Consider the following 26,058-nt stretch of genomic DNA (forward strand, 5'->3'; position numbering starts at 1 on the left):
GGCAGGTTTTAAAGCAACGTTTGCTTCCAAATAAAGAGCTAATTCTATGATTAGAGGCTGACAGCCTCATCAAGGCAACCAAGACCCCAGGACCAGCACTTTTCCCTGAGGAACTCGAGGCACGTGTGAAGTCACACAGCTCACAAGGGCATCCCTGGGGTGGGAGATGGTGTCCTCCTTTGGTGGAGGGGAAGACATTTTTTTTGACTTGACAAAACAGTCTCAAAGTTTATCTAAAGGAGTAATAACTAAATGAGAAAACTAAGAGATGTCCATAAAAAATAAAAAAGGAATAACATATGTGTGCATAATCAAATGAGTTATAAAAATAACACCTAATAAAACAATGTACTAGAACAGATATTACTGAACAGACCAAAATCTCAGAACATGCCCAGAATCTTGAGAGACTGGCATTCCAAAATAAAATGAAAAGGACCGATTTCTCTATAAATATGTTGAGTCAATTGAAAATTGTTTAAAAAAATAAAAAGATCCCTACCACATACCACATACCAAAATAAATTTCAAGAATATTAGTTTTAATAGATGTTATAAACCATAAAAGTAAAACCTGAAAAAAATACAAAAGAAGTTTCCCCTAAGGTAAGGGAGGTTCCTTTCAACACAGAGAAATCATGAAAAAGAAATATAACAAAGGATAAGACTGATAAGTTTAAATATGCAAGGTTATTTAACTTCTGTATTTAAAATATGTGGCAAATAAACTGAAAAAGCAAATATTAAGTTAGAGGGAAATATTTGCACAATATGACAAACCACTGAGATACATACAAAAAGCTTTTAAGAATTATCAAAATAAGGGCGCCTGGGTGGCTCAGTTGGTTAAGCGACTGCCTTCGGCTCAGGTCATGATCCTGGAGTCCCGGGATCGAGTGCCGCATCGGGCTCCCTGCTCAGCAGGGAGTCTGCTTCTCCCTCTGACCCTCCTCCCTCTCATTCTCTCTGTCTCAAATAAATAAATAAAATCTTTAAAAAAAAAAAAAAAAAGAATTATCAAAATAAAATACGACTGCTACCAAAAAAGTGGGTAGGAGATGGAACTAAGCTTTTTTTTCAAGCTTTTTGAAACTGAAAAGAAAAAGGAGGACCGAGAGTTTGGTTACAGCTGCAGAGCAGATCATCCCTGGAGCTGGGACACCCGGCCTGTGATCGGGCACACCACATATCAAGCTGGCCTTCGAGAAAACATGAAACCACGGGAAGTCCTTACCAGGAAGGCGGGGGAAGAAGGGACTACCTGGTGAAGCTACCCTGCCCCTTATCAAAGAGCATGGGGCTGAGAGAGACCCAGGAGGTGTCAGGGTCTCGTGTCCTTATCCTGCCCCACCAAACTCAGGCCCATGTGGGGCAGAAAGGGGGCGCAAAAGGTAGCAGGCCCCCCATTCCGGTGCTGTTCTCACTGCACCTAAAACGTGATGCCTTTCTTCCCAGACTGGTGAATGTCTGGAAACAAGACATGACTTTACAAATACCTCAAACTCCCAAAAATGTCAGGGAAAAAAAAAAATTAAGAGAAAAAAAATAAGAGAAAAATTTCCTGTTTTGTTACAAAATATTTCATAATGCCTGCAAGGCCTTTCCTCTTTGGGAAGGTTGTCTTACAGCTTTGAGGACACACCATCGTTGCCCACCCAAGTTCCCTTCCCTGCTGAAGGGCTCAGGGAAGCAAGTGACAGGTGGGAAGGGCTGTGTGTTGTCACTACAGACCCCAGCCCTCCCCTCCACATCCAACAGCGGTCGGTCCAGGGCCCTGATCAGACATACACCCCATCTCCTCGAATCCTTTCAGGCCAGGACCCAGACCCCTGAGCCAGGCATGAGGCCACAGCGCCCCTGCCGGGCCCCGAGCGTGCCCCCCCAGAGCCTGCCACCACAGCCCAGTGGACACCCCAGACCTCCTGGAGCTGACGACAGCTGCTTTTCATTAATGGCGCTGTATTATTCGAGATTTCAGTGAATCACGTGCTTCCAAGTCAGGAAATATCAGTAAGGCTTATTGTTTGTGGAGGAACAGAACTCATGAATAATTACTCAGGGTAGACTGCTTGACTGTCACTGAATTTTTAATTATTTTGCTTATGGATTTTCTTATTTACAGCACACTGCTTAGGTCTGAATAGTTATAGTTCTGGCCTTCGTTCAGCCTTAGGCAAGCCCTGGATCTTTAGTTCTAACGAAGCCTAGCTAAGCATGCAGCCTCTCCGTAAGTCCCTCAAGCTCACCCAGATGCACACACAACAGGACGGATTCCCTAAAACATTCTTTTTTTTTTTTTTTTAAAGATTTTATTTATTTATTTGAGAGAGAGAGAATGAGAGAGAGCACATGAGAGGGGGGAGGGTCAGAGGCAGAAGCAGGCTCCCCGCCGAGCAGGGAGCCCGATGCGGGACTCGATCCAGGGACTCCAGGATCATGACCTGAGCCGAAGGCAGTCGCTCAACCAACTGAGCCACCCAGGCGCCCTTCCCTAAAACATTCTTAAAATAAAGGTATGACCTAATGGCTCTATCATCATCTAAGTTCTAAAATCAAAAATAACTGTTGAAATCACTCTTGATTTTTATGGTGAACTCCAATTTTTGTATATAATTGTGCTAAAATAGCAATATATTTATAAATATGGGTTTATTGTCTCATTACATAGAATACTGACAAGACCTTGCCACAGCTGGGGGTTTTTTTTGTTTTGTTTTGTTTTTTTAATTTTTTTTTAAAGATTTTTATTTATTTATTTATTTGCCAGAGAGACACAGCAAGAACAGGAACACAAGCAGGGGGAGTGGGAGAGGGAGAAGCAGGCTTCCCGCCGAGCAAGGAGCCCGATGTGGGGCTCGATCCCAGGACCCTGAGATCATGACCTGAGCCGAAGGCAGACGCTTAACGACTGAGCCACCCAGGTGCCCCCAGCTGGGGTTTTTAAAGGAAAATAAAAAAAGCTTAAGGCCTTTTATGGTTTAGCTGCCTGTCTTCCTTTTTTTTATTTAAATTCAATTAGCCAACATATAGTACATCATTAGTTTTTGATGTAGTGTTCAATGATTACCTAGTTGTGTATAACACCCAGTGCTCATTACATCACGTGCCCTCCTTAATGCCCATCACCCAGTTACCCCATCCCCCCACCTCCATTTCCACAATCCTCTGTTTCCCATAGTGAAGAGTCTCTCATGGTTTGGCTCCCTCTCTGATTTCTTCCCATTCAGTTTTTCCTCCCTTGCCCTATAATCCTCTGTGCTATTCCTTATATTCTACATATGTGTGAAATCAAATGATAATTGTCTTTCTCTGCTTGACTTATTTCACTTAGCATAATCCCCTCTAGTTCCATCCATGTCGATGCAAATGGTGGGTGTTCATCCTTTCTGATGGCTAAGTAATAATATTCCATTGTATATATGTACCACATCTTCTTCATCCATTCCTCTGTTGAAGGGCATCTCGGCTCCTTCCACAGTTTGGCTATTGTGCACATTGCTGGTATGAACATTGGGGTGCATGTGCCCCTTCTTTTCACTACATCTGTATCTTTGGAGTAAATACCCAGTAGTGCAATTCCTGGATCAGAGGGTAGCTCTATTTTTAACCTCCTGAGTAACCTCCATACTATTTTACAGAGTGGCTGCACCAGCTTGCATTCCCACCAACAGTGTAAGAGGGTTCCCCTTTCTCTGCATCCTCTCCAACATTTGTTCCTCCTTGTCTTATTACTTTTAACCATTCTGACTGGTGTAAGGTGGTATCTCATTGTGGCTTTGATTTGTATTTCCCTGATGACTAGTGATGTGGAGCATTTTTTCATGTGTCTATTGGCCATTTGTATGTCTTCTTTGGAGAAGTGTCTGTTCATGTCTTTTGCCCATTTCTTGACTGGATTATTTGTTTTTTGGGTGTCGAGTGAGAAGTTCTTTATAGATCTTGGATACCTAGCTGCCTGTCTTCCTAAAACTATTCTGCTTTCCTTCTCTCCATCCTACCCCTCTCAGGGAGACTTTATTGGCCACTGTGACCATTGCCCATCACCTCTCCTGCCCTCAGCGATTCACATCCTTCTCCTCAAGCTGCTGAGCCCTCTTCTTTCATAGCACCCACCTTTAGCATGGCCTGCATGCTTCTCTTCCTCCCCACCACTCCTTAGTGGCAGAAACTGCTCTTTACTGACCCTATACCCCAGGCATGGCTGGGACATAGTAAGAACTCGATCAATAGTTCTTAAGAATGAATAAAATTAGAAATCCACTTAAGTGTACTTCATTAAGGTCAAATTTGCCCAAGTATTGTTTGTATTTTAAACTGAGCCCCTGAGGTAGCTTGGATGATAAGCATCCACTTGGAAACATCGGGTCAGGTGTGATCATGGCTGCCCCTTAAGGTCCTCAGGTTCAGGTGAGGACGGAGGGCTGAAGAGGATTGAAACTTTCAGATCAAGGCCTCCTGAGGGTGCCTTATTCCCTGAAGCCACGTCCCCTCCACACCCACCCACCCATGCACACACGCAGGTGCACGCATGCACACCACCCAGCACTGGGGGAGGTCAGGCAGGGCTCCAGTCCTGAGCACGGGGCAAATGAGGAAGCAGGGGAGTTTTTTCTGCTCTTTCAGAATCAAAATTCTAAAAGACCCAGGTCTTTCTTGTCTGCAGACACATCTACTGTTTCTGCTGGTCTTGGGATGTCAGCTTCACACCCCACTTTCAAGAGGGGAAAAAAACTCACTATGCTATGGAGTCATTTACTTACCGTCAGCAGTGTGAAGGAGCTTGTGACTTTTCAACGTCCCTTTCGATTTGAATTTCTTGCCACACATGTCACACAGGTGGGTTTTCTCAGTGCTATGACGATTCATATGAGCCTTGAGGTTACTCTTGCTGCGAGTTGCATACTCACACAAAGAACATTTGAAGGGTTTCACACCTACGGGGGGCAGGGGGAATATATATATATAAATAAATAAAATTACACAGACACCCACCTATTTATATGGATGTGCATATATGCGTGCATCCGAAGGATATATGTGCATATCCGTGTCGAACAAAGCAGTGCCTACCCCTAGACTCGCCGCACACGGGCCTTGCCATGCTCTCATCCATGCTGTTCCTCCCGACGGCCATGCCCTGTCCTCCTGGTTCTGCCAGGGCCTCCCCCGTGCAGCTTTCTCTGGCTTGCCCAAGCCAGTGCCCTTGGTGCCCTCTCAGCGTCCCAGTCCTGAACTCCCTGCTAGCCGTACTGCTATACTGCATGGCGAGTCATCCGCACCGGCCTTTCCTCACAGTCCAGGAACTCCTCGCGGGCACAGACCCCCAAGCAGTTTCTGCAGCACACATTCATTATATTCAACTGAACTGAGATAAGCTGACCAAAATTAAAGTAAACAAGGGCCTGTGCAGAAATCAATGGGATCAGGCCCCCAGGATCAGACGGGAAAGTACATTTTCATAAACTGAGCAAAGCCTTAGGACACGAGCTATTGTTGGGCTAAAGGCTTGGACTGTGGGGCGTCCTGGCTGCTCCCCCTTCACTCAACAAACACCTCCTGAGGACCTACTCTGGAGCACGCTCTGAAGCTGAGAAGCCATGGCCCCTGCAGCCACTGTCCAGAGGGTGATGTAAAGCAATAAGGCCGTGACACCCAGTGCAACGTGCACAGGGAGAGGGATGATGTGCCCAACACTGAGCACGGGAGGACCTGACACCCTGCGCGCCCAGCATCTTCAGCCCTTGTCTATGGGACCCAAGACTTTGCAGCTAAGGAAATCGAGGCTTCACCGAGGCTGCGGGGTATGCCCAGGGCACAGAGGGCAGGTGCATGTGCCTGGGTAAACAAAAAGGGCCTCCCAACCTTGGCTTTGAGCTCTGCTCCTTCTGCCTTGTCTGGATCCCTACTCCACCATTTCCTGAACTGTTCACCTCTCCCTTCCTGATGGTGCTTTCCCCAAGGCCTGAGAACAGGTGTTTCTCTCCTCCCTGCAGAAAACACTCCGTCCTTCGTTTTCTCCAGGAACCCTCTGCCTGCAGCACTCCAGCTCCCTAACTCACAGGCGGGACCTCAGCAAATGTCCAGAAGGGCTCCCCCGGGTGTTGGCTCTGAGCCTCATCCCCAGGAGCGCTGCGTCCTTACAGCGGGAAGCAAAGTTGGTGGCCCGCTGTCTCCAACAACCTCCTGACCTCCAACTACCTGCAGTCCCAGAGCGTGTTCCCCGCACTTCCCTTCACAGGCAAGCATCCCTAAAGCACAGCTTATCTTCCTCCCTCTGCTCCATCTCCACGCAACTCTCCCGCCTTCTGAATTCTTCCACCACGATGCCGGACCTCAGGCCTCTCTGCCGTCCTCTTCGCCTTCGTTCACTTGTAACCCCAACACCTGCTGAGCGCCTACCACACCAGCGCAGACGTCATGGGGATCTAGCTCACTACAATTCCAATGAAAGCTCTGAACCGCACACCTCTGTCACTGCAATGGCAACTGAACAGGGAGGGACGGAAATCACCGAGCTTAGCTGGCTCATGGATACATTTCTCAGGAAGCTGAAGGACATCTAACTGCCAGGCACACGAGACGGCTTCCTCCTAAAGTATGCCCACATGAAGCATGGAGGCACAAAACTAAAAGGGGGCTCTACCTTGAAAGAACAATACTCACCTTCATGAGCCCAAATATGACGCTGAAGGTCGGAGCCATTCTTCATGAAATAGAAATCACAGTATGGGCACTTCATGGCTCGCTTCCCAATCAGACCTTTCAACTGAACTCTCCTCCCGAGAACCTCGGAAATAGTGCTCATGGACACCTCTAGAAGAAAAGCAGGCGGATCATCAGACGCCAAAGACGACTGGCTCCTGCGAGACATACGTGAACCTCGTGACCGCGCCCCAACGCCCTGGCCGATCCCAGCAGCGCTCAGGTGGCCAATCGAGATGTGCCCGCCCGCAGTCACGCAGTAGGACTTTTGCCTAAAAATTGAACCAGAATCGAATCAAGGCTCAGATCTAAATATCCATGAGCATAAAATGTGAGGGATGGAGGAACAAGACCAGGAAGCACCGTCAGACAAATGCAGGACATGAAATCACCTACAGGAAAAGCGACCAGTCCCTCTAAGAAACTGATGTCACGGGATCAAAAGTGGGGTGGGGTGAACCACAGAATATAAGGAACTCACGTAATGTAACAACTAAAAGCAAAATGCCTGGGTCTTGATTCAAAGAGTTTTGTGTTGACGGAGGAAATTTTAAATGAACTAATACTAGGCAGTAATAAAGAATCAGCACTAATTCTGTCTGTTTTAAGGGTGACCTAGTGGTTATGCTCCAAAAACACCACAATCAGCGTCCCAAAGTTCTTTTACGGGAAAATTACATATGTGCGGGACCTACTTTAAGATATTCTAGAACAGAGCACCTGGGTGGCTCAGTTGGTTAAGCGACTGCCTTTGGCTCGGGTCATGATCCTGGAGTCCCGGGATCAAGTCCCACATCGGGCTCCCTGCTCGGCAGGGAGTCTGCTTCTCCCTCTGACCCTCCCCCCTCTCATGCTCTCTCTCTCATTCTCTCTCTCAAATAAATAAATAAATCTTTAAAAAAAAAAAAGATATTCTAGAACAAAGAGTCTGGAGAGTCAATACACGAAACAATGCACAGTCTGACAAAATGCACAGGAGTGTGGCAGCTGAGCTGTTGCGGACCCGTGGGGGTTCCTCATATTATCCTGTGTTTAGTACATATTTGAAGTTTAGACCAAAGACAAACCACACCTCACATATGTTCATGAGAAAGGGTGGCCGGTTTAAACGAGCACCCTCGGCTCACACCGTACACAGGCTGACACGGCAGAAGGAGGCCGTCAGAGGATCCCATAACCCGCATGCTCCCACACAGATGGTCTTAAGGCTCCATCTGTTCCCAGATAAAACACGAGTGTTGGTGAGCTCCATTATCTCTTTACTCTTCTCCAGTATCATTTAAAATCAGCGAGTCAGTACCCTAGCACAGGAGCAGATACAAAATAAAGCAGACGCAAAAGGGACATGGACGCTGGGAAAGGTGCACCGCTTACACATTCCTCATTTATGCCACACACAGTGCTCTCAGGCCTGCCCAATGTGACGCTGCGGACCTGAGGCTAGACCTTAACAATGGCAGTCCTTCCCCAAGGCTCTGGGCGGGCGGTAGAGGGGGACAGGAAAGTGCCAATGACCTGAACACAAGGGGCCAGTGCAGGGAGAGCAGGGTATGGGTGGGGTACGGGCGGGGCCCTTCCCCAGGCAGGGAGCCCCCAAATCCTCCCCAAGGATGGGACTCCACGGAAGAACACAGAGAATAAACGGGAATTAGCAGAGTACAGGAAATGTGTCCCAGGTCGGGGAAACGGAGGTGTGACAGGCATGAATGCCCAGGTGGCTCATGCTTCACACATCTGAGTGGGCAAAGAGACCAGTGTGGGGAGACCCGAGGGGACGGTCACTCCAACTCAGCAAGGCTCCTCAGCCTGGGAGCACACACCACTCACAGACCACCAGGCTGGGCAACCAACTTTTCACGGGCCCCCTGGGAGTGGTGTCTAAGGTCAGACCTGCTTGTGAGTGACCCACCCAAAGGCATTCCAAGTGAACGTTAAAAGGGAGGAGGGAGATGGGAGTGTGGGGAGACAGAAGACCAGATGAAAGGATAAAATGAAAGAATTAACTCCCCAACATTAAATAAATGTAATCGTGTCCCTCGAATTCACTCATCCTTTATCCCCCTTTAATCCCATTTTGTGCAGTTGATACATACTGCTGTGTTTTAAAGTAAACATAAGCACTTTAAAATTAATCTCCTCTCCAAAATGCATAACCTTACCAGGATGGTTGGTCTTGATATGCGACTTTATCAATCGGTCTTCTGAAAAAGACTTTTCACACACTGGACAAGAATAACTCCTTTTGTCCTTAACAGAAAGAGAGCATAATCAACGGGCTGTCTCATTTAAACCAGGGCTCCACGGAGAAACCACCACCACCGCCACCACCGCCGCGGCCACCGCCACCACCTCCACAGTGCACCTCTGCAAACACGTGACATGCGCCTGCACCTGGCCCTACAGCCCGGAGAGCTCAGGAGTGCTGGGGACTGGTACCAGCTCCATTTCGGAAGGGAGGGACGGGGCTTACAGCTGACGGTCCGCTGGAGGTGGCCAGGCCAGCGGAGGGCAGGGCTCGGCCTTGAGGTCTACCACGCAGACCAGCGCTGCTCCATGACCCACCGCGTATCATGTCCTCCAGTGCTCTCTGCGTGGTGTGTGGGGGGTTCACAGAAGTTATTTTACTGAGATTCACAACCACTTTCAATTGACAGGCGTTATGATGTTCACATTACAGATTAAGAAACAAGGCCAGGGGTGATGAGCCCAAGTCTGAGAGGAAGAGCCAGCATCTGAACCCGAAATGCCCACCCCAGGCTGCTCCCACAACTCCCAAGGCCCGCGTCCCACTGAGGCCACAGGTAAGGGGTTCATTCCACACTGCTCCTCGCTTCACTGATCCAGCTAGCTGCCATGCTACATTCTCACCACTGGGGAGGCTCTTGTGAATGAGCAAGCTATAGCTTTTGCTCACCTTTTCCTTCAGCTCACTGTAGGACTATTTCACATGCCAACTTTCCCCCCAAGGGTGGGTGTTGTGGGTTAAACTGTGTCCCCTGCAAAATTCATATTGAAGTCCTAACCCCCAGTTCTTTAGAATGAGACCTTATTTAGAAACAGGGTCATTGCAGATGCAATAGTTAAGATGAAGTCATGGTGGGCGGGGAGGGGTGGGGAGGCAAATCCAATATGACTGGTGTCCTGGGGAAAAAAAAAAAAAAAGGGAAACTGGGACATGGACATGCACATAGGGGATGCCATGCAAAGAAGGAGGCAGAAATCCAGGTGACAAGTCTGCAAGCCAAGGAACAACAGAGATTGCTGGCAAAACACCAGGAGCTAGGAGAGAGGTGAAGAACAGACTCTCCCTCACAGCCCTCAGGAGGAAGGAACCGTGCAGACACCTTCATCTTGGAATCCCGGCCTCCGGAGCTGTGAGACAATAAACATCATTGTTTATGCCATTCGGTAGGTCGGGGGCCCTGGGGGCTAATTCAGGGGGTGAGCAGACGCAGGGGAAGGGCTGCAGCGGGCCTCCACCTGCGCTATGGGAGCTTCAGATGGGAGGGGTGGGCAGAAAGCACAGAGCACTGTGTGCGAGTTTGCTCCTGCCCACCATTAGCGTCCCCGACAGGGACGACAACCAAATGAGACAGCATTAGTGCAAGCTCACCAAGCATGGAAACACCCGCACACCCACAACAAGCTGCAGAGTGTGACCTATGTTAACAAATTGCACGAGCCCACAAGCAACACAGGCCCATGACTGCAAGGAAGGGTTTCGGGCAGTGTGTGTTCTGGAGGATGTTAACAGCCCCTGCTCACCTGGATATACAGGCGCACAAATTCCCACCATTTACTGAGCATCTACGAGGAGCTCAGTATTGCACCGAGTGCTCCCCAAGTCATGGTCAAGGAGTAAGTCACCCCAAAATGCAGTCTACTCACACGCTCACACCAATAAATAATGATAGCAACAACAGCGACCCTGTAAGAACTTACTCATGCAGCATGCTGCGCTCTACGCACCACACCCTATGCGGCATTTGAGAAGCTGTCCAAGGTTCACACCACACCCAGAGAGTAGAGGTGGGTGTCCAAACCAGACCTCTGTACTCCAGAGTTCCTGCTCCTATAAAACAGTGACTAGGAGTATGGACTCAGGGCTTCGAGTTCTTATGTTCAAATCCTGGTTTCACCACTTACTAGCTGGGGAACTTTGGGCAAGTAACTTCACCTGTCAATGCCCTGGTTTCTTCAAATGCAAAATGGCAATAAAAACGGCCTCCTTGCTAGGAGGAAAAAGGAAATTAAAAACACATAAAGTGGACTTCCAATTTCCAGTCCAGCATATAAGAAGCTTGGAAGTCCATCCTAACAACAAATGAAATGTTGGACAAACCGAAAAAATAACTCTTCTTAATCCATAAGAGACATGGGGCCACAGGGCAAACCACTGCCCCCCAAGCTGGAGAGAATGCAGAGAATCACAACTTCTTCGAGCACAGACTCACAGGAAACCCCTCTGTGAACCAGGACCAGAGCAGGGGAACTAGGACTGGAACTAACGAGCTGCCAGAAGCTTGCTGTGGATAACTTTTGTGAGTTTTGCCTCTAGGAGCTCAACCTTGTACTGACATGAGTATCAGAGAAAAACCCGTACTTCCGCTTCCGGCAAGGAGAAGGGAAAAGCACCCGTTTTAAAATACACCACAGTATTCTATTCCTCTTGAAGAGGCCAGCCTCCAGGTAGGAATAAAGATGGCGGAGGAGTAGGGGGCCGTATTTCAACTGGTCCCTGGAATTGAGCTGGATATCTACCAGACCACTCTGAGCACCCATGAAATCAGCCTGAGATGTAAGAAGATCCGGATCTCTACAAACAGAATATTGCAGGTGGTTGGTTTCGAGGTACAAAGCAGGGAGCCATGATTCCCTGGGCAGATGGATAAACAGCAGCGGGAAGGAGCCTGGCCGTGGGGATCCTACACCACCGGTGAGCGACAGCCTCGTGCACTGGGGACAGGGCACAGACTCACAGACCAGTAGCAGCAGGAAAAGGACTTTAGGGCAGCCCCCAGGGCGGAAACCTGGAGTGGCGGGGTCACACATGCAAACTGGGAGCGGCTGGCCATTTTAGAAGCACAAAGGGCAGAGACATGCCCCAACCTGGAGGCAGGACTGGGAGCGCTGTGGAGGGGCGCACTACCCAGGACGATGCAGTTTATAGCAGCACGGACAGAAACGGAGACAGTGTGGCCTGGAGAGCTCACTGAAGAACAGACTGCGGTCTCTCTGCTCTGAGGCAGAGGGTTGGAAACGGTCTCTTCTGCTCTGACTCGCGGAAGAGACGCGGAAGGCCTCCAGGGAAAGCCCCCAGGGAACAAAAGCCCCAAAAAACTGATTCCCACTGAGCCAATCCCCCGTGCCAGGGGGGCAAGGGCAACTCTGCCCAAACAGGGTTACCTGAGTAACAGCACAACAGGCCCCACCCCCAGAAGACAGGCTGGGAGAACAAGAGGTCAGCAACCCTAAGGTCCCTAGAAAACAGGAGCATCTTGCTTGGGTTGTGGTCAATAATTGGGACTCTATACATTCCCTCAACCATCCCTCAACAGACTGACTAGGAGGAGGAGCCCCCAAAATAGGAAAGACTCAGAGATTATGACTTATGCCGCAGATTTACAAATGGATGCAGATATAACCAACATGTCGGAGATGGAATTCAGGCTAGCAATTGTGAAGACAATAGCTAGAATGGAGAAATCAATTAATGGCAACATAGAGTCTCTAAGGGCAGAAATGAAAGCTAAATTGGGAGAACTTAAAAACACTATCAATGAGATCCAATCTAATCTAGATAATCTAACAGCTAGGATAAGTGAGGCAAAAGAACGAATAAGCAACCTGGAAGACAATATAATAGATAAAAAGGGAAAAGAGGAGGCCAGGCAAAAACAACTCAGAATCCATGAAAACAGAATCAGAGAAATAAGCAACACTATGAAGTGTTCCAGTGTCAGAATAATTGGAATCCCGGAGGGAGTGGAAAGAGAGAGGACTAGAAGATGTATTTGAGCAAATCGTAGCTGAGAACTTCCCTAATCTGGGGAATGAAACAAACATTCGTCTCCTAGAGGCAGAGAGGAGCCCTCCCAAGATCAAGGAAAACAGGCCAACACCCCAGCATGTAATAGTAAAACTTGCAAATCTTAGAACCAAGGAAACCATCTTAAGAGCAGTTAGGGGGAAGGGATTCCTTACGTACAGAGGGAGGAACATCAGAATAACGTCAAACCTATCCACACAGACCTGGCAAGCCAGAAAGGCCTGGCAAGACATATTCAGGGTACTAAATGAGAAGAACATGCAGCCAAGAATACTTTATCCAGGAAGGCTACATTTAGAATGGATGGAGAGATGCAGAGCTTCCAAGACTGGCAGAAACTGAAAGAATATGTGACCACTAAGCCGGCCCTGCAAGAAATATTAAGGGGGGTTCTATAAAAGGAGAAAGACCCCAAGAGTGATATACAACAGAAATTTACAGGGACAATCTATAAAAACAACATCATCACAGGCAACATGATGACAATTAATTCATATCTTTCAATAATCATTCTCAACGTGAATGGCCTAAACGTTCCCATAAAACGGCAGAGGGTTGCAGATTGGATAAAAAGACAGGACCAATCCATATGCTGCCTACAAGAGACTCATTTGGAACCTAAAGATACATCCAGACTGAAAGTGAAGGGATGGAGATCCATCTTCCATGCCAGCAGACCTCAAAAGAAAGTTGGGGTAGCAATTCTTGTATCAGACAAATTAGATTTAAACTAAAGTCTGTAGTTAGAGACACAGAAGGACACTATATCATTCTTAAAGGGTCTATCCAACAAGAAAATCTAACAATTGTAAATATCTATGCCCCCAACATGGGAGCAGCCATCTATATAAGCAAACTGTTAACCAAAATAGAGTCATATTGGTAACAATACGTTAATTGTAGCAGACCTCAATACTCCACTCTCAGCAATGGAAAGATCATCTAAGCAGAAAATCAACAAAGAAACAAGAGCTTTGAATGACACACTGGACCAGATGGACCTCGTAGATACATACAGAATATACCTCAGAGTAAACGGAACCAAAGAGGTAAAGGATCTATACTCTAGGAACTACAGAACACTCATGAACGAAATTGAAGAAGACACAAAAAGATGGAAAAATATTCCGCGCTCATGGATCGGAAGAATAAACATTGTTAAAATGTCTATGCTACCCAGAGCAATCTATACCTTCAATGCCATCCCAATCAAAATTCCAATGACATTTTTCAGCGTGCTAGAACAATCTTAAAATTTGTATGATATCAGAAAAGACCCCGAATTGCCAAGGAAATGTTGAAAAAGAAAAACAAAGCTGGGGGCATCACGTTGCCCGATTTCAAGCTATATTACAAAGCTGTGATCACCAAGACAGCATAGGACTGCCACAAAAACAGACATATAGACCAATGGAACAAGAATAGAGAACCCAGATATGGACCCTTTGACAAAGCAGGAAAAAACATACAATGGAAAAAAGAGTCTCTTCAATAAATGGTGCTGGGAAAATTGGACAGCCACATGCAGAAGAATGAAACTCGACCATTCTCTAACACCATACACAAAGATAAACTCAAAGTGGATGAAAGACCTCAGTGTGAGACAGGAATCCATCAAAATCCTAGAGGAGAACATAGGCAGTAACCTCTTTGACATCGGCCACAGCAACTTCTTTCAAGATACATCTCCAAAAGCTAGTGAAACAAAAGCAGAAATGAACTTTTGGGACTTCATCAAGATAAAAAGCTTCTGCACGGCAAAGGAAACAGTCAACAAAACAAAGAGGCAACCCACAGGATGGGAGAAGATATTTGCAAATGACACTACAGATAAAGGGCTGGTATCCAAGATCTATAAAGAACTTCTCAAACTCAACACTCAAAAAACAAATAATCAAGTCAAAAAAATGGGCAGAAGATATGAAAAGACACTTCTCTGAAGAAGACACACAAACGGCTAACAGACACATGAAAAAATGTTCATCATCATTAGCCATCAGGGAAATTCAAATCAAAACCACACTGAGATACCACCTTACACCAGTTAGAATGGCAAAAATGGACAGGGAAAGAAACAACAAATGTTGGAGAGGTTGTGGAGAAAGGGGAACCCTCCTCCACTGTTGGTGGGAATGCAAGTTGGTAGAGCCACTTTGGAAAACAGTGTGGAGGTTCCTCAAAAAGTTAAAAATAGAGCTACCTTATGACCCGGCAATTGCACTCCTGGGTATTTACCCCAAAGACACAGAAGTAGTGAAAAGAAGGGCCATATGCACCCCAATGTTCATAGCAGCAATGTCCGCAATGGCCAAACTGTGGAAAGAGCCGAGATGCCCTTCAACAGATGAATGATAAAGAAGATGTGGTCCATATACACAATGGAATATTACTCAGCCATCAGAAAGGATGAATACCCAACTTTTACATCAACATGGATGGGACTGGAGGAGATTATGCTAAGTGAAATAAGTCAAGCAGAGAAAGTCAATTATCATATGGTTTTACTTATTTGTGGAACATAAGGAATAGCATGGAGAACATTAGGAGAAGGAAGGGAAAAATGAAGGGGGGCAGAAATCGGAGGGAGAGATGAACCATGAGAGCCTACGGACTCTGAGAAACAAACAGGGTTTTAGAGGGGAGGGGGGAGGAGGGACTGGTTAGCCCGGTGATGGGTATTAAGGAGGGCATGTACTGCATGGAGCACTGGGTGTTACACGAAAACAATGGATCGTGGATCACCACATCAAAAACTAATGATGTATTGTATGGTGACTAACATAACATAATAAAATTTAAAATAAATAAATAAAAATAAAATAAAAACAAGGCCAGTCTCCAGGGGAAACCAATTAACCACAGCCTAACCTGCTACGGTATTATCGGAGACAAAGCTACCTGGGGGAAGGGAAATGCCCACCTCCAGCCTCCTACTACATCCTTCCATGTGTAAGAAAGAACGTACCCAAACCCAGACCACTTTAGCCAGCCTTCCCCACCTAAAGGGGCTGGGAAAAAACCGAGAAACACTGGAGAAGTTCATGTCCAGGGGCAGAGGCTCACCAAGAGACTGAGACCTAATCACAGGATTATAAAAGGATCCCCCTCCCCCAAAACTTACCAATACATTAATAAAAACCTATTACAGTTCCTTGTACCCAGTACATCCTGTCCAGCTGTAAAGGAAAAAAAAAATTACAAGCACACAAAAAGGCAAAGCACACAGTTTGAAGAGACAGAGCAAGCATCAGTACCAGACTCAGATTTGGCAAGGATCCTGGGATTATCAGACTGAACATTTAAAACAACTCTGATGCACATGTTCAGGGCTCTGCTGGATGAAGCAGATAGCAGGCAAGAGACATTGCCCACAATGAAAGCAGAGACATGAAAATTCTCAGAAAGAACCAACAAAGAAATGCTAGAGATCAAAACCACTGCAACAGAAGTGAAGAATGCCTCTGAGATGGGAGTAGTAAGAGACTGGCCACAGCTGAGGAAAGAATTTCTGAGCTTAGGGGTATCTCCAAAGAAGCCTCTAAAACTGAAAAGCAGGCAGGAAAGAAGACTGATGGAAACAGAAGAGAGCATCCAAGAATTGTGGAACTACAGAAGTAATATGCATGTAGTGAGAATATGAGAAGAAGAAGAAAGAGATAAAGGAACTGAAGAAATATTTGAAACGATAATGACTGCGAATTTCCCTAATAGGATGTCAAATGCCAAAACAGATCTAAAAAGCTCAGAGAACACCAAATAGGAATAATACCAAATAAACTACACCTATCATGTTCAAACTACAGTAAACCAAAGTTAAAGAAAAACTATTGAATGAAGGCAGGGTTGGCGGGGAGGACACCTTATCTCTAGAGGAGCAAAGATAAGAATTATACCCAACTTCTCAGAAACCATGCAAGCAAAAGGAGAACAGAGTGAAATATTTATAGGGCTGAAAGAAAAAAACACCAACCCAGAATTCTGTGCCCTGCAAAAGTATCCTTCAAAAATAAAGGAGAAATAAAGACTTTCTCAGACAAACAAAAACTGAAGGAATTTTTTACCACTAAGACCTGTCTTACAAGAAATATCAAAACAAGATAAAGTCAGAAACTTGATCTGCATAAAGAAAGAGCACTGGAAAAGGAAGAAGTGAAGGTAAAATAAAAACGTTTATTTATCTTAATCTTAATTGATCTAACAAAGTTTGTTCGAAATAATAACAGCAACAAAGTATTCAATAATATATGCTCTCTATATACATATGCTTATACAAAAGTGAAATAAATATCAACAATGATACAAGGGGTACAAAGAAGGAATAAGGATTATTTTGTTATTACAAGGTACTTAAACTGTCCATAAAGTGGAACAGTGCTATTTGAAAATCAACTTGGATTATATATAAATGTATACCACAAGTTCTATGGTAACAACCAGAAAAAATTTTTTAAAAAAGTACAAGTAATATACTAAGAAAGAAGAGAAAATGAAACCATATGAAGTGCTGAATTACAGCTACAAATGAGGGGTGCCTGGGTGGCTCAGTCAGTTACGTGTCTGCCTTTGGCTCAGGTCAAGGTCTCAGGGTCCTGGGATCAAGCCCCTTGTTGGGCTCCCTGCCCAGTGAAGAGTCTGCTTGTCCTTCTGACCCTCCCCCTGCTCGTGCTCTCTGTCTCAGAAAAATAAAATCTTTTAAAAATAAATAAATAAAACTACAGGGGCGCCTGGGTGGCTCAGTTGGTTAGGCGACTGCCTTCGGCTCCGGTCATGATCCTGGAGTCACAGGATCGAGTCCCACATCGGGCTCCCTGCTCGGCAGGGAGTCTGCTTCTCCCTCTGACCCTCCTCCCTCTCATGCTCTCTGTCTCTCATTCTCTCTCTCTCAAATAAATAAAATCTTTAAAAAAAAATAATAAGTAAATAAATAAATAAATAAAACTACAAATGACAGAAAAGAAAAAGACTGGAACACAAAGGAACATAGAACAAGGGCAACAAATAGAAAATACTAACAAATATGATCAATATTAATTCAACTATATCAATAATCACTTTGACTACCAGTGATCTAAGTGTACCAATTAAAAGACAGAGATTGCCAAGCTGGACCAAGCAACAAGATTCAACTATATGTTGGCTGTAAGAAAACCCCTTTAAATTTAAAGACACATGCAGATTAAAAGGAAATTATACCATGCTAACACTAATCAAAAGAAAGGGGAAGTAGCTTTATTAATTTCAGACAGAACAGACTTCAAGGATGATTATCATTTATAAAAAGGGACACAACATAATGTTGAAGGGGTCATTCTCCAAGAAGACATAATAATCCTTAACATGTATGCATCTAACAACAGAGCCACAAAGCATGAGGTAAAAACTGGTAGAATGGCAAGGAGAAAAAGATGAATCCATTACTTTAGTTGGAGACTTCAATGCCCCTCTATCAGAAATGGACAGACCCAGCAGGCAGAAAATCAGTGAGGACACAGTTGAATGCAACACCACCATCAATCAACTGGGTATAATTGACATCTATAGACTACTTCATTCAACAACAGCAGAATACACATTCTTCTCAAGGTCCCATAGAACATTCGCCAAAATAGACCACATTCTGGGCCATAAAACAGCCCTCAACAAACTGAAAAGAATAGAAATCATACAGAGTCTGCTCACAGACCCCCCCCCAAAAAATAAAAATAAACTAGTAATCAATAACAGAAAGATAGCTGGACTATCTCAAAATATGTACAAATTAAACAATATACTTTTAAAAACACAAGTTGAAGAAATCTCAAGAAAATTTTTTTTAATTTTAACTAAATAAAAATGAAAACACAAGTTATTAAAATCTATGAAAAGAAACAAAAGCTGTATTTAGAGGAAAATTTATATGACATTGAATGTATAATATCAGAAAAGAAGAAAGACCTAAAATCAACCACCTGAGCTTCCACCTTAGGAAGGCAGAAAAAGGTGAGTAAATTAAATCCAGATTAATTGGAAAAAAAACCCTGAAATTCGAGCAGAAACCAAATAAATTAAAAATCGGAAATCACAAATACCGTAAGATTTCACTCATATGTGAAATTTAAGAAACAGATGAACATAGGGGAGGGGACTAAAAAAGAGAGAAGGAGACAAACCATAGGAGACAATTAACTACAGAGGACAAACTAAGGTTGCTAGAGGGAGGTGTGGGGGGCATGGGCTAGATGGGTGAAGGGTATTAAGGAAGGCACTTGTTGTGATGAGCACTGGGTGTTATATGTAAGTGATGGATCAATAAATCCTACTCCTGAAACCAATATTATACGATATGTTAACTAACTAGAATTTAAATAAAAACTTGAGAATACATACATACATACATACATACATACATACATACATACAGGAAATCAACAGAGAAAAATCAACAAAACCAAAACCTAACTCTTTGAAAAGATCAATAAAATCATTAAGCCTCTAACCAGGCTAATAGGCAAAAGAGAGACCACAAGTTACTAATATAAGAAATGAAAAGGGGGACTTACTACTGAAAGGGGGGACATACCACAAATCCCCTGAACATTAAAAAGATAGTAAAGGAATACCATGAATAAGTCTATGGCCACAAATTTGACAACGTAGATGAAACAGACAAATTCTTTAAAAGACACAATCTGCCAAAACTCACAAAGAAATAATCATAATGATCCTATCTCTATTAAAGAAATGGCATCAAAAATTAATACTGTTCCAAAACAAGGGGTGCCTGGGTGGCTCAGCTGGTTGAGCATCTGACTCTTGGTTTTGGCTCAGGTCATGAACTCAGGGTCGTGAGATCAAGCCCCGCCTCAGGCTCAACGCTTAGTGAGGAGTCCACTTAAGATTCTCTCCCCCTCTCCCTCTGCCTCTCCCCTCGCTCATGTGCACTCTCTCAAAATAAATAAATCTTTAAAAAAATAATAATAATAATCTTCTAAAACAAAAAGTACCAAGCCCAGATGTGTTCACCAGTGAATTCTACCAAACATGTAATTATACCAATTCTCTACAATCTCTTTTAGAAAACAGAAGCAGAAGAATTAAACTTCCTAACTCATTCTACAAAGGCCAGCATCACCCTAATACCAAAAGCAGACAAGGACATTACAAGAAAAGTAAATTACAGGCCAATATCTCTCACGAACAGAGATGCAAAAATCCTCAGCAAAACATTAGCACATCGAACCCAACAATGTGTAAAAAGAACTATACACCACAACCAAATGGGATTTATCCCTGGTAGCCAAGGCTGATTCAACATTCTAAAATCAAATAATAAATCCATCACACCAGTAGGGTAAGAAATAAAAATCACATGCTCACATCAATAGAAACGTAAGAATTTGATAAAATCCAACATCCATTCATGATACACAATCTCAGTAAACTAGGAAGAGGTGAGAACTTCCTCAACTTGATAAAGATTATCTATAAAACACTTACAGCTAACATCATACTTAATGATAGAAGCTAGAAGTTTTCCCACTAAGATTAGAAACAAATCAAGGACCTGTTTACTAAGTGAAAGAAGCTGATGTGAAAAGGCTCCAGACTATATGATTCCAACTCTACGACATCCTGGAAAAAGCAGAACCATGCAGACAGCAAAGGATCCACAGTGGCCAGAATGTGGGGGAAAGAAAGGGATGAACAGGTGGAGCGAGGAGGATTTTAGGGCGGTGAAACTCGTCTGCGCGATGCGATAACGATGGATGCATGTCATTATGCATTTGTCCACACCCACAGAACGTACACCACCAAGAGTGACCCTGAATGTAAACTCTGGACTCTGGGTGTTACTCGTGTGTAATCTGTTCATGGACTGTTACAAAGGTACCACTGTGGTGTGGGATGTCAACAGTGGGGTAGGCTGTGCCTGTTTGGGGACAATGAAATCTCTGGACTTTCTGGTCAATCTGCAGTGAACCTAAAACTGTTCTAAAAAACAAAATTTATTAAGAGACAGCACACATAAAGTGCTTAGAATCGAGCCTGGCGCTCAGTAAATTTGACAGAGGTCGCTGATGTGGCTGCGGCCTTGCTAATGCAGCTCGGCCTCAGCTAAAAGTCCTTCTTGTGGAATCCCCAAGCAGGGGATCTGAGTGCGCACCCTCCAAAGCCCTTTGTGGATTAGCTGCTGCTGTTGCAGAGACGGTGTTCCCTGGAGCATACCTCGGAGAACGGCACTCAGTACTCAAGAACAAAAACAACACCCAACAAAAGTCCCTCCGGACCATCAGTCTGGCCGCATGTCCCACCAAACATCTGGGTTCCAAGCGATGCCTGCCAAGCTCAGGTGTCCAAGGGGTCCAGGCAGCTCTCGTGACACTGTCCTAGGCTCCGTGCCTAGCCAATGCCACAGACTTCCACCCAGGCTACGCTGTGGGCTCAGGCCTTCTCAAGGTGCTCCCATCACTGTCCTCCCCTGCCCTTGACCCTTCCAGGTCACCCCATCACTCCCTGAGTCTGCACACAGGAACTCATGCTCACAGGCCATGTCTGAAAGATGCCCTGGACCTGGCGGGCATCCTGGTGGAGGATGTCACCACCCCCGCCTGCCCCCAGTGCCCTCATCAGCAGAGATGATGGATGCGTTCAGCAGGGCTTTGAAAGAGTTTACAGTCCTCTCCCCTAAGTCCTTGCTATTTGGGTTTTTTTTTTTTCTTTTAATCTCTGATAGTCTGAAAGCAATTTATCTTAGAGCTTATCTGGTCCCCTCATTTCTTGATGCCTTTGAAGACTGTCAGAAGGACACAGGCGGCAAGAGGAGGGGGCACTCTTAGGACTCATTTATTTATTTATTTTTTCCAAGCCTCAGTTCTGTACCAGAGATGAAAACCCAAACTGACACAGCAAACTTAAAACGAGTGGCTGTTAAAAGAGTTCCTGGCAAAGATGGAGAGTAAGAGGCCCGCGCAGTAATGACAGTCAAGGAGCCCAGCCCTCGGAGTTTGAGCCAGTGGAAATGGACTTCAAAGCAACAAAGGACCCTTTGAAAAAAGAAAGGCATCAGCAGGAGTCTGGGGTGTGGGGTGCGGGCATTGCCCCAGGGCTCAGGCTCAGGCCCCCCGCTTTACCCCTGGGTGGACTCCGCCTTGGTCTATAGCTTCTAGGGCAGGTGCCTTGGCCCCCAAAGCAACTGGGCAGTTCTCAAGTCTGAAACTAGCAGTGAGTGGAGAATATCAAGCCTGCCCCCGGCCACCACGTGTATTAACTACCAGGTAAGTACTACTCCTATAAAATATGTGAGTCAAGTTTAAAAAATAGGGTGGGAGATTCAACTCTGAACAATCTCTCATGAATAAAAGCATGGTGATGGTGTCCGCTGTCCTCCGTGGACTCACTCATTCCTCAGACCTTCCAAAGGTCCCTGTTACGTGCCAGGCATTGCACTGAGGACAGAAGTATGAGACACTGGCCCTGCCTCCAGGGGCCCATGAGCTAGTGAGCGCTGCCACCACACAGAGGCAGAAAAGGTGACACTGAAACTGTGACTGATTTGAACTAGAAAAAAAGCCTGCCCCCTCCCCGCCCCGCCACAAAAAAAAAAAAACAGAAAACAAAAAACAAAAAAACCCAAACATGTTCCATTTGGGATTTCGACTCAAGGACCCCGCCGTCCATTGAAAGCAGTTGTTTTGCCAAGCGAGCCCCTTCAATCCTAGACCCCCGCCTTGCTCACAGAAAGCTGCATTTTAGACGCAGGAAGCTCTGGGAGCCCGAGGTCTCTAGCACTGTGGATACACACCCAGACAGGGCCACACAGAAACAAACTGGTCTGTGACCACGGAGCAAAAAAAAAAAAAAAAAAAAGAAAAAGATGAATCCATTGATTTCCAGAAAGATATTGGAGGTAGCTCCCTTTACTTTCTCTGTGCTTGGCTGGCAACATGTTACTTTACTTCCAGCAAGTATGAGTAAGATGTTTTAAATGTGTGTACCCTTGTGGCCAAAAACAGAGCACACATTTTTCAAAGGCAGGGACCAAGAGCTAATCTAAAACGTGTGTTGAAAGACCATCCCGCCCTGGACAGACGGATGCTCCTCTGCGCCCCGCCACTACCACTCCCCCACCCCGCCCCGCCCACTACTAAGAAGAAGGACGAGCTGGCTCAGACCAGCCACTCCCCTGTGCACCTGGACCTGTGGGGAGTCCCTCACAAACACCATCTCACTAAATTCCCACAACAACCCGGAGGGGCTTCACAGACCAGGTTATCAGAGAAGTTAGGAAGTGAAGCCACACCCTATAGGTGGTCAAGTTAGCAGGTGACACCAAAACGTGCCCTGTCCCCAGGGCGGGCGTGTGACTGCTACACGTGCCCTCAGATCAGATGGTCTTCTTAGAAGGAGCGCAAGCTGGAGATGAAAAGACTGACATACTGTGAGCATCCACCATATGCTCCATTTCCTACCATTTCAAATATATCTATCAGGAGGGACCTAAGGGGCAGATTCCCAGGTCCCCCTCAAATTACAGTGGAGGCATGAGCCCAGCAACCTCTCACCCCCATGCGATTCTGATTCAGGAAGTCATGAATTACATCAGCTGGGTCAGTAACATAAACTTATTTAGAGGGACCCACAGGAGGTCACCCATTTAATACTGCCATCTGGAACACACAAGCACACACACTGATATATAAACATATTGAAACATGGAAAACGGGGGCACCTGGGTGGCTCAGTCAGTTAAGCATCTGACTCTTGGTTTCGGCTCGGGTCATGATCTCAGGGTCATGAGATCGAGCCCCGTATTGGGCTCTGTGCAGAGTGTGGAGTTTGCTTGAGATTCTCTCTCTTCCCCCTCTGCCTCTGCCTCTCCCCCCACCAAGCCCACGCCCATGCTCTCTCTCTCTCTCTCTAAAACAAGTAAATCTTGAAACATGGGAACAAAGGTCTCAGAAAACAACACTTAACCTCGGGTAGAGATGCCTAATGCTATTCTATGGCATTTCATTTTTTAAGAGATACTTACTAGTTGTGACCCACTAAACTGTTCCACAACTAAACTGTTTCATGGCCCAGTACCTGTGGACTGCAAAAACTGATCTGGGTGTTCCACACATTTTCTAATTTACATGCCATGACCTTGACAGGCCAGAGATGGTACCTAATTTTCATGTTACAAATGAGAAAGCGGAGGCTCAGCAAATGTCCAAGATCACAGAGGTGGACATGGGGTCTGAGCTACAGCCCACCAGAGCCCAAAGCCCCTGGCATTAGAGACATCCTTTGAGTCTCCCCTGCACAAACTCTGCACAGTGCTGTAAAAAGGGGGCTTGCTCCGGCAACATCATTAACTACCACCCTTGGCTGGCTCTCCACATTTCCTTGATGCTAATATAGCCCTGACTATACGTCACACCACCTAGTTCTTCAGGAAAGAGAGGATGTGGTGGGAGAGCCCATACTGAATGTACTCACGCCTTCTGATCATTGAGTGCATCATTAGCAAAGACATGGTTAAGAGTCACAGAAATAGGAAACTCAGCCAAATTATCCCAGGGTCCTATTGCAACTAGAATGGACCTGGATGGAGGCCCATTTGGGGTGGCGCAGGGGTTCAATTTAAAATCTCCTTAATTTTGCACTGCATGGGAATCAGTTGGATCAAATGCCAAAGTCCAGCCAGACTTTTAACACACCTGGCCTGTCTCTCCGGGGCACAACCAAGCCCCAGGCTGATGTGAGGTCACAACAGCACCACTCTCCCAAGCCAGGTAGACCCTTCCCTGACCAGAGTCCTCTGTTCAGCACCTTTACATCATGAAGCTCATTCGTGTTACCCTCACCACAACTCTAAGAAAGCAGGGTATAGGGGCGCCTGGGTGGCTCAGTTGTTGGGCGGCTGCCTTCAGCTCAGGTCATGATCCTGGGAGTCCTGGGATCGAGCCCCGCATCGGGCTCCCTGCTCGGCGGGAGGCCTGCTTCTCCCTCTCCCACTCCCCCTGCTTGTGTTCCTGTTCTCGCTGTCTCTGTCAAATAAATAAATGGAATCTTTAAAAAAAAAAAAAAGAAAGCAGGATATATACTCACTCTGCCATTATTTATAAATTGCATGATCCCCTTTATACAAAATCTCCAGCCAGGCCAATCCATGGAACTAGAAAGCAGATGAGCAGCTGCCTAGGGCTTGGGGAAGGGGAAAGTAAGCAATGCTAGCTAGCAGAAGATCTCCCCACCAGGTCAACATTTCCCTGGTAACTTCAGCTTCATTCCAGAAATAATTTACAGGCTCAAAAGACAAATGTTGTCTAAACTCCAAATACTAGAACCTGTTTTCATAAATGATGCCATCTAACTACGTTGGCAAATGAGTCTGCTTGCTTCATGGAAACGTTTTCAATATCCTGGTATAAACAGAAAGGCTTCCCCTCGGTGTGTGCTGCCTACTCTGCTGGGAGCTCCCCCCTTGCCACTCCCTGGGCCAAATCCTACTCATCAAGCTCAGAACCCCTCCTCCAGGCAGCCCTCCTTTACCTTGACCTTGACCTCTCCAGGGCAGTGTGGGAGGGGAAGGGCACTTTGTGTTGGCCTCACTTAGCGTCCCTCATTGCTATGCTGTCCTCTTATTTAGCGCCCCCCGCTCCCTGAAACAGAGCATCTTGAAGGCAGACGGGGGTCGTACTCATGTCTGAAATCCCAATGCCTGGCTCGCAGAGGATGGCGCCTCTAGCCTGCGTCAGCGAGCTTCAGGGCACCAGGAGCACATTCACCTTTAAAAGTGCCTCAAATGGAAGAACTGCAAACATCAGGGAGGAGAATCACACTTTAACAACTTCTAAGAAAATGTGAGTGTTGATGAGAATCAGGATAATGCCCTGTGTTTACAAAATCAACAGAGTCATGCTCCCTTATTCCCGCTCTTCTCTCGCGGAACTCTCAGGGACGTTCCGTTATCATAGCACAAGATACAGCACAGAAAGTATCCATGCAGCCCCTGCTCTCATGGGACAAAATCGACCTCCAGCACGTTCCTTCCAACGGTGTGCAAGTCTCCAAGAGACCTGCCAGAGGGGCGTGGCTGACATTCACGACCATCTGCCCTGACCAACGTGTGACCGGGCGTGAGCTACCAAATGACTGTGCAGAAGGCTCCTGATCTGCCCTGCGGAGGAAACACTCCCACCTCCTGGAGGTGGCATGAGAATTATGAAAGGGGGGCCCGGACCACAGGATGAGAACCGACACCGTCACTCCCCTTTCCCCTACACGCCTTCTCAAGTGTCAACACTGCAGACACAGCTTCTCTGAAGGAAGATTCACAACCA

General features: G+C 45.9%; 1 protein-coding gene across 2 annotated transcripts in view; it reads right to left on the reverse strand.

The window, feature by feature from the left end:
• The window catches only part of ZFAT (zinc finger and AT-hook domain containing), a 201,875-nt gene that overhangs the window by 89,401 nt on the left and 86,416 nt on the right, over positions 1-26,058 (reverse strand). For both annotated transcript variants that reach the window (XM_035011991.1, XM_035011992.1), the window contains 3 exons: positions 8,862-8,949; positions 6,664-6,813; positions 4,761-4,934 (listed from right to left, as the gene is read on the reverse strand). In XM_035011991.1, coding sequence (XP_034867882.1) covers positions 4,761-4,934; positions 6,664-6,813; positions 8,862-8,949 — 412 coding nt within the window. The remainder of the gene's footprint in view (positions 1-4,760; positions 4,935-6,663; positions 6,814-8,861; positions 8,950-26,058) is intronic.

This window comes from Mirounga leonina, unplaced genomic scaffold, assembly GCF_011800145.1.
Source record: "Mirounga leonina isolate KUSES-001 unplaced genomic scaffold, KU_Mleo_1.0 Mir_165, whole genome shotgun sequence".
Lineage (NCBI taxonomy): Eukaryota > Metazoa > Chordata > Mammalia > Carnivora > Phocidae > Mirounga > Mirounga leonina.